We start from the raw sequence: 9,886 nt of genomic DNA, 5'->3' as shown, positions 1-9,886 counted from the left end.
AGGGAGTGGTCTTTACGGAATGCTGATAGGGGAGTGGAGGGAAATATATCCTTGGTGGTGGGGTCCGTTTGGAGGTGGCGGAAATGGCGGCGGATGATGCGCTGTACATGGAGGTTAGTGGAGTGGTAGGTGAGGACCAGTGGGGTTCTGTCCTGGAGGGGCGGGGTTCAAGGGCGGAGGATCGGGAAGTGGAGGAGATGTGGTGGAGGGCATCGTCGATCACGTCTGGGAGGAAATTGCAGTCTTTGAGGCAGGAGGCCATTTGGTTGTACTGTATTGGAACTGGTCCTCCTGGGACCAGATGTGGCAGAGACAAAGGAATTGGGAATATGGGATGGCATTTTTACAGGGGGCAGGATGGGAGGAAGTCGGAGTCGAAGGAATTGGGAGAATGGGATGGCGTTTTTACTGGGGGCAGGATGGGAGGAGGTAGTATCTTTGTACCTTTTACACAGAGAGAGAGGCGGCTGCTGCTTTGAAAATAATAAACAATTCATTCCAGCTGGTATTTCAACCATTCATTCTATTAAAATCCTGGCATTCTATAGTTCGAGAAGGCAGCATACCACCACATTCTCAAGTGCAATTAGGGATTAGCAATAAATACTGGCCCAACCGGTGATGTTCACACTTCACCAATTAACACAATACATAAAGGAAATACAATAGCAACTGAGATTTCCCAAGTCCACTCAAGGGAACATAATTTATTATTGACCAGAAATATTACTAATAGTAAGATACAGTTGTTTCCATTCACCATGATTATACACAATTAAAACAGAAGATATCTTATCAAAAATAGATGAAAATAAATGAAAAACATTACCTAACAATCACTTATAAATTGATGGTTGTTTTGTACTGAATTTTGCCTAAGTATTTTGCTCTCTGCAGATATACAGATAGCAACACAACAAGGCTTTAGCTCTGAAGAAATATAGTCTGTTTACAGGAACTATAAAATTGCATTCATAAGAAAATAGGTGCTGGATTAAAAACCTGGATGGCTACCAATAATTGAAGTACTTTCAATGTAAAAAGAAGAAAATTAACTGTTTTTTCTTAGCAATGCGTTCTGCTGGGCTAGTTTGGATTGATAATGAAATTAAATCCATCTCTTAAATATGAACCAAGTTAACCCCATTTAACTGACATAGTTAGACTACCTGGATTCAGAATGAGATTCTTTCCTGATTCTACCACAGCTAGTTATTACAACTTAGTGTAGACACAGATTCAATAGTAACTTTCAAAAATGAAGTGAATATATATTTGAAATTCAATTGTGCAGATCCATGGGCAAAGAGCAGCAAAAGGAGAACTTTAAACAAAAATTAAGTTGTCCAAATAATTACCAATACAATGTCCCTTTCCAGCCCAATGTCCTTTAATCTAAAATATTCCCAGTTCTGAGGCTTAATCTTTCCTATTCTCCTGTTTGCATTCCTCCAATCTGATTTTCACATAATCCCCACCAACCTCTTCACCTACAACCCTATATCCTTAAACAGCAACTAAAGTCACAACATGTTAATTGCTATGATGCTTTAAGACTCCTCACCTTTTCAACTACAGTCAGTTCTGATATAATGCAATAGTTCCACTCTAATGCAATCTCACTTGATAAAAAAATTGTGCATTAGCCACACCATGTATACTAATGGGGCAGGAATTTCATTACAGCCAGTACAGGTAAGGAAAGTATGCATTCTACAAATAACGGTCTAAATTCTTCAATCTCATTAAAGCCAATTTGCACTGAAGAAACACGCGCTATAGCAGAACCGACCGTACCATCAAAAAAAACTAACCACTCTCCCCCAATAACCCCTGCCCATTGAATTACTTCATGGAATTGCACTTGTTAGGTCCACTGTTAAATATCCAAGTGAGAAAAAGCACAGAAGTTTCTCTTTTACACTCAATCACTTTCAGTGTCCAAGAAACTATTTTTCCTAGTCCTTTTCCTTCTGCAACTATTTTCTACATGCCTCTAAACTGCTTACTGATCACAAGTGCAAGTTTTTGCTGGATATGTAATCATTTTAACTCTATCAGAAAACTAGAAACATGTATTTTATTGCAGAAAAGTTTGACTGCTTGGAAACTACTTAAGTTTGTTATGATGCTGCGAGCAACAAATACCTTATATAGAGTAAAGGCTGTGTTTACTGTGAACATTGCCACCAGGGACAGCAACAAGCACATACACAGAGATATGCAGTGCTATATCACCGTTCAGAGATTCAAGATAAAGATTCCTTTCCTCTTAAATACAATGATATGAAGCAGAATAGGTCAAGACACACAACAACTACCAATCACAATGACAGGATCAGTCAACGAATCCATAGGGATTACTGCTCTAGAAAACACAAATTTTGCATTGATATACCATTCAGGATTCATCTCAAGGGAAGAATAGCTTGCATAGTTTTCAACTGAATTTGCTACAATTGTAATTTTTCATGTCTGTGGCCCTTTATTAACAACTAAACAAAAAGACTTTACACAATGTTGGCAGTAGCTGTTTGCACTGCAGCTTACATCTTGTATGAGATAATAAATGCAACTAATGCAGATATAAATGGTACACTTTCACCCAGTCCTCTATCTGCAAGTAGTGTCTACAGCTGAACACTAGGTTACATCATCCTGAACCTTCACTTCAGCTTGTTACCTTTGCATGACTATGGATCCAGAAAGTTCAGTAAAAGTAGTTTACTCCTATTAGAAATTTTACTTGAAAAAACACATTTTAAAAGTACCTTTAATTGATATTTATCTGCAGCTTCCAATATGACTGGTACTAGATCTTCTGTGGGTTCACCATTCTCATCAGACAAGCCAGGTGGATACCAGGACAAGGCTAACACACCTGCAGTTACAGCGAATAGATATGTTTTAACAGCATAGTCCCAATAGTTACAATAGGAACATTGCCAAACACATTCCGTGACGTTAGTACATAATAAATGATAGCATATACGGCTCAATCCACTAGATTCAATAGATATACATTTAAGTTATTCCATTAAATACAATCAAGCAATTCCGGATCTTTACATTAACTATGTCTTATCTTTTAAAATATCCAAGTCTGAAATCTGTTTGCTCAACCACTTTTTCTTGAACAGAAAGAAGTTCAGCCCTCCAAGTTCACTATAGAACTTGGTTATCTTGCTCTGAATGTTCTGCACTGGATCTGTTTCTTCGAACATAGAAATAAAATTATTTCAAATTAGGTCTCTTTGAAACAAATCAAGAATTTGATTAGTTTTGCTGACATTACCAATCTTGAACTTTACAGTATGTTCATAAATGAGAAAATTGGGTATTTTTTCATTCAAGATTGTCACTAACATTGAATAATTTCATAGATCTTGATACTCAAGAATCCATCACATATGGAACAATCCATCGTACTGAGGCTGATGGCAAACATGAAATTAAAAGTTCCCAATTCAAATTTAAACTTTCTATCATAGAATTGTAGAGTACAGAAGAGGCCCTTTTGCACATCACAAAACTATTCCAAATCTACATTATTTCCACTTTTCAGCACTTGGACCATAGCCTTGGACATTTTTACATCGAGTGCTCATCCATGTACTTTTTACAGCTTGAGAGTTTTCTGCCTCAACTATCCTCCATGACTGAGGACTCCAGATTCCCAATACCTTCTGGGTGAAAACGTTTTCCTTAAATTCCCTCAACCTCCTGCCTTAAAATTACACCCCCTTGTCACTGACCCTTGCACAAAGAGAAACATCTTATACAGGCAGTTCCTGGGTAGTGAACAGGTTCTGTCCTTGAGTATGCTCATAAGTCATTTAGTATGCAAGTGGGAACACAAAACAGGACAATATAAAATAACCTTTTGTACATCAGAGGAAATGTTCACTTGTTGGATCTTTAAAATAAGTACTAACATCTCATTTATGGGATCTCACCCATAACAGTGAGCATTTACAAATCGGGGACTGACTGTACCTCATCAAGTTCCCTTTCAGCCTTCTATGCTCTAAAGAAAACAACTTTCCCAGTTTCTCCTCATAGTTAAAATGCTCCATCCCAGACAACATCCTGTGAATTTCCTCTGGAGCCCTTGCAATGCAAACATATCCTTCCTATAGTACAGTAATTAAGACTGCATACAGTTCTTCAGCTGAATCAAAGTTTTGCATGGCTCCAACATAACCTCCCTACTTTTATAACCTATTACACAACTGATTTTGTATACCATAACCACCCGATTAACTTGTTCTGCTTCAGAGATTCCTTATTTCCTATTCAGAGATCTGTGAACAAGTTACTCCCCTCATCTTGTTACTTCCTCTCGACTGCAACACCCCACACTCTCAGGATTAAACTCTATTTGCCAATGATCTGCCCATCTGGCCAATCATCGATATCCTCTTGTGACCCAAGATTTTCTTCCTCTGTCAATCACCTGGCCAATCTTCATGTCACCCAAAAAGTATCATCCCTTTTCCCCTCAGTCCCATTCTCTAATATTGTTTGTACATATATCATGAACAATAAAGGAGCCAGCACAGATTCTTGTGGTACATCACTGGACTCCAGCTTTCAGTCACACAAATAAATCTCTACCTGCACCCTCTGCTTCTACCACTAAGCCAATTGTAGATCCAACTTGCCAAGTTAGCCTGGATCACATGTACTTTTACCTTCTCTATCAGTTTTCCATGTAGAATCTTATCAAAGGTTTTGCAGAAATTCAGATAAACTATATCCACTGCACTTCCCTCATCTATACATTTGGTCACCTCCTTCAAAACTTCAATCAAATTTATTAAACATGACTATCTTCTGACAAAGCTATGCTGACTTCCCCTGATGAAACCCTGCCTCACCTGCAGATCTTTCTCCAATAGCTTCTCTACCAATGATGAGAGACTCACTGGTTTGTAATTGGCTGTTTTCTCTGGACCACATTTCTTGAAACTTGGTTTTTCTTGTGTTGCTTTTCGTTTAATGGATTAATTCAGAGTAATTTAAGCTTTTCCTGAACAAAACATTTTAATTAACATTACAGTCAGCAGATTGGTGTTCAAAACAATGCCAGAAAATGAACTGCGGCAGACTTGACCGACTCAAGAAAACAAATTCATTCACAGGTGGTTTAGGATTCACTGCTCAGCGAAATCAATTGGTCAAACATTATTATGTTTTCATGTTTCCACAAGTTATTAGGCTAAATAATGATTCTGGGTGTTGCACTAAATTTGTCCAAAAAGTTGCCAAACCACACAAACAGAAAGATGCCAGGTTTAATCACTAATCTGTATATTAAATGACCTTTGCCTGGCAAAAGTTAGCATACTACTGTCAGCTGAGTACTCATGGATTAAGAAGGACATTAGAAGAAGAGGGAACAGGAAAATGGAAGGAGAATCTTTGTTTTAAAAAAAAAATCATTCAAGCCAAACATACTCGGGTTTAATAATACCCGATCTGTACTGAGCATGCTTATCAAGTTCTCAATGGTCCTGGGCTATAAGAAGGAAAAAGTAGATGGGGGTTCCTATCTGTTGTCATTATCCAGTGACCCATTAAAAACTTAACACCTATATAGCTATTGCAGCACCACCATTCTGATGCAGACGTAAAGAAAGGCCACTTGGTATCTGTCAGCACTGTCAAAATCTGTTTGTTAGTATTAATCATGCCTCTCCTATGATTAAATGGAAAGTCTTTGCTTGAAATTTACAGGTACACTATAATGCAACAGCCGAAGGCACTTCACCAGAGCATAATAAAAAGCAAAAGCTGAATACTGAAAATACATAAAATCTGAAGTGAAAAGTGCTAAAACACTCAGCAGGCTAAGCAACATCTGGGTAGAGAGAAACAGAATTAATATTTTAGGTTGATAACCTTTCATCAAAAATGGATAACTATCAGACCTTCCAGTGTTGGGGATGTTAAATTAAATGGATCAATTTTTATGTGAGAGTGTAAACTTTGGTAGTTTTTACACTTGGAGTATCTTCCACCTGTACAACTAGCAATTTTATTCTCATGGTTTGGCCCCTCAGATTGTTTTTATGAATGTTTTGGATCAATACTCTACAATTATTTATGGTTGCACTGCTGATAATAACAGATCTTAATCTTTACTGCTTACATATAGAAATGAATTTATTCAAATATATTCATTGTGGCAGGAGAGGCACAAAAGGAGGGAAAGAGAAAGAAATATTAGATTACACACAACAAAGCTAATTTTAATGAAATAATAACGTTACCTATTGCAGCATCTCGGAGTTGTATCATGTGCGCGTTGATAATTGCAGGATCCCTCGAACTATAAGCTCCTAACTCAGGATAGAAACTAGCACCAATGTCTTCTGGAGGAATATGCCTTCCTTTAGGATAACTGCTTGCTATTTTAGGGTCCCAGTGGGGAACCAATGGGTGATTCCAGTGGATGTATTTACCATCAAACTGTTGATTTCCATACCATGAATAATAAAATGCGTGTAAATCATAATTCACTGGAGGAAAATGGTCAAGACTTGTATCGGATACGGGTGCTCTTTTCATCATACCAAAATGTTCACTCGTTTTGAGATGAGGAGGAGGAGGAGGAGGAGTTCTACTTTCTGACGACTTGTCAATATTGGGAAGATCTGCTCTACGTTCACCAACAGCAGCTCGATGATGAAGTTGTGGCAATAATTCCAGTCCTATGCCATCTCCAAAGCCAGCTCCTTCAGGTCTTAGGGTCTTCAAGCCCATCATGATACCAAAAACAAATAAAAGAAAAAGCAGCAATGTGATCCACATTCTTCTGCGAAATCTAGCCATGATGACATACTCTAAAAGAAACTGACTGTATTGACGAGTAGAGTTTAAGGAAGAAATTTGAACTAATAAACTAACACAAATGCAACATCTCTCCGAAAATCTCAGTCCAACGTTATTAGGCCTTGTTTTTGTACAAGGGCATATGGTTACAGTACATATGGTTCCCAGAGACAATTAGAAGAGAATCAGATTCTTGCTGTTCAAAGGCGATAATACAAATCATCTTACCGTTTTTCCATCTCTAAAAAGATTTATTGATGCTCCCTATTCAATGGCAGTTATCTGCTTTCAGAAAGATAGAACTTCAAAAGATTCTGCACAATACTTTCCTCATTGTTTTGTCTTAGATGAAGTCCTAATTATTGATTTTTTTTTTACAATTCTCAGTTGTACTGTAATTGTAGCTATCAGTTACATATTCAAAATTCCTTCATTACATTAGATGCAGCTTCTATGTTGGACATGTCTTGATATTCCACTTTTTGAAGGGAGATTATAGCTGTCTTTTTTTTGCAAATTTGTTAACTGTATTTGGAATTATGGCCTGGAATAAAGAAAAACAGACTTATTTTCACTTTTGCTCCCAGCATTACCTAAGGAACAAACAGTTTTCAATTAGACAATAACTGCACATTTAATCTACAGGAAAAATAAGTGTTATTACACTTTTAAATACAGCCAGTTATGAGTTCCAAAAACAGAGGACAGTAAAATAACAACTTAAAGTAGTTAACTACAGGAAGAGTAAGTAGGATTGAAACAAAATTTGAAAACAGAAAGACATCGTTCTACGTGGCATTGAGTGAAGCAGGCAAGCTGAAAATAAAACAAAGTTAATGATAATATTTCCAGTTTAGTTTGGATAAACAAATGTAAAGATAAAGAAACAGGTCACAGCCCAAAGATTAAAATGAATTAAGAAGTCACAGCAAAGTAGCTCTGTGGTACTGCTCAAGAGGAAATGCTTAGTAATAACAGCTTTACCCAAGAACAGATCTTCTAAGAAGAATGCTGCAAGTTTCCAATACATAAGAACACCCAGGAGATTTGATAGATACTAAATGAATATTTCATGCCTGTTTTCACTGTGGACAAAGAAATGGAGTCCAGAGAATGCAGAGAAATAAAGTTTGATGTTTTAAAAACAGTTCACATTACAGAAGAGTAATGGGAGATAGAGGAGGTCTTAGAGAACATAAAGGTGCATAAATCTTCAGGATGTGATCTAATGTATCCCAGATCATTGTGGGAAGTAAAAGAGGAAATTATAGACTGCTTGCAGAAATATTTGCATCATCTATAACTACAGGCGAAGTACCTGATTATTGGAGCGTGGCTAATATTGTACCTTTGTTTAAGAAAGGTTGCAAGGAGAAACTGGGGAACTATAGACCTGAGAGTCTTGACTTCAGTTGTTGGTAAATTGTTATAGGTCAATACAAAAGATAGGATTTATGAACATTTAGAGGCAAAAATTGTTTAAGGATAGTCAACATGGGTCTGTGCGAGGAAAATCATGTCTCAAAAACTTGTTTTTTAAGGAAGTTACCAAAAAGATTATGGTGACAGAGCAGCAGATGTTGTTTGTTTTGCTTTAGTAAAGCCGTTGACAAGGTTCCGCATGGTAGACTAACTAGTAAAGTTAGAAATGTGTTGCTGGAAAAGCGCAGCAGGTCAGGCAGCATCCAGGGAACAGGAGAATCGACGTTTCGGGCATAAGCCCTTCTTCAGGAATGAGGAAAGTTTGTCCAGCAGGCTAAGATAAAAGGTAGGGAGGAGGGACTTGGGGGAGGGGTGTCGGAAATGTGATAGGTGGAAAGAGGTCAAGGTGAGGGTGATAGGTCAGACTGGGGTGGGGGCGGAGAGGTCGGGAAGAAGATTGCAGGTTAGGAAGGCGGTGCTGAATTCGATGGATTTGACTGAGACAGGGTTGGGGGGAGGGGAAATGAGGAAATTGGTGAAATCCGAGTTCATCCCTTGTGGTTGGAGGGTTCCTAGGCGGAAGATGAGGCGTTCTTCCTCCAACCGTCGTTTTGTTGTGGTCTGACGATGGAGGAGTCCAAAGACCTGCATATCCTTGGTGGAGTGGGAGGGGGAATTGAAATGTTGAGCTACAGGGTGGTTGGGTTGCTTGGTCTGGGTGTCCCAGAGGTGTTCTCTGAAACGCTCCGCAAGTAGTAAAGTTAGGTCATTTTATGGGATTCCAGCTATGGGATTCAGGGATTCAGGAGACAGAGTAATAGTGGTGGGTTGCTTTTCAGACTGGAGGCCGTGGCCAGTAGTGTCCCACAGGGATCGGTTCTGGGTCCTCATTTGTTTGTCATCTATATAAATGATTTGGATGAGAATATAGATGGCATGGTAAGCAAGTTTGCGGAAGACACCAAAATTGGTGGCATAGTGGACAGTTAAGAAGATTTTCTAAAATTGCGAAGGAATCTTGATCAAATGGGTCAATGGGCTGTAAAACGGCAGATGGAGCTCAATTTGGATACAAACAAACAAGGTTAGTGCTTATACAATTAAAGGTAGGGCCTTGGGTAGTGTTATAGAACAGAGGGACCCAGATGTGCAGGTACATAATTCTTTGAAGTTTGCGTCACATATAGGCATGGTGGTTAAAAAGGAGCTTGGCATGCTTGCCTTCATTCCTCAGTCCTCTGAGTACAGGAGTTAGGAAGTCATGTTAAGGTTGTACCAGAGATTGATGAGGCTTCTTCTGGAAACGGTGTCCAGTTCTGGTCACCCAGTAATAGGAAGGATATTATCAACCTGGAGAGGGTTCAGAAGAGATTGACCAGGATGTTGCAGGGTATGGAAGGTTTGCGTTATAAAGAAAGGCTGGATAGGCTGGGACTATTTTCAACAGAGTGTAGGAGAATGAGAGGCGATCAGAAAGAACTTCATAAAATAATGAGAGGTACAGATAGAGTTAATGGTAGTTGTTATTTCTGTAGGATGGGAGATTTCAAGACTGGGGGGGTCACACTTTTAAGATGAGAGAGATTTAAAAAAAGACGAAGCAAATTTTTTTACATGGAAATCAAGG

The 9,886-nt window shown here is 38.5% G+C and overlaps 1 protein-coding gene across 4 annotated transcripts in view; it reads right to left on the bottom strand.

Annotated features, from left to right (window-relative positions):
- Nucleotides 1-9,886, bottom strand: part of LOC122546574 (glycoprotein endo-alpha-1,2-mannosidase-like) — a 33,445-nt gene that overhangs the window by 22,158 nt on the left and 1,401 nt on the right. For 2 of the 4 annotated variants that reach the window (XM_043685263.1, XM_043685268.1), the window contains exons 2-3: nucleotides 6,276-7,381; nucleotides 2,772-2,881 (exon numbers count right to left, since the gene is read on the bottom strand). In XM_043685263.1, the coding sequence (XP_043541198.1) occupies nucleotides 2,772-2,881; nucleotides 6,276-6,837 (672 nt within the window). In that variant the 5' untranslated portion in view covers nucleotides 6,838-7,381. The remainder of the gene's footprint in view (nucleotides 1-2,771; nucleotides 2,882-6,275; nucleotides 7,382-9,886) is intronic. The other 2 variants (XM_043685273.1, XM_043685278.1) reach the window with 2 other exon arrangements.

Source organism: Chiloscyllium plagiosum, chromosome 3 (genome assembly GCF_004010195.1).
Source record: "Chiloscyllium plagiosum isolate BGI_BamShark_2017 chromosome 3, ASM401019v2, whole genome shotgun sequence".
NCBI lineage: Eukaryota > Metazoa > Chordata > Chondrichthyes > Orectolobiformes > Hemiscylliidae > Chiloscyllium > Chiloscyllium plagiosum.
Note: the sequence above shows the minus strand (reverse complement) of the source record. Positions and strands in the feature narration are given on the sequence as shown.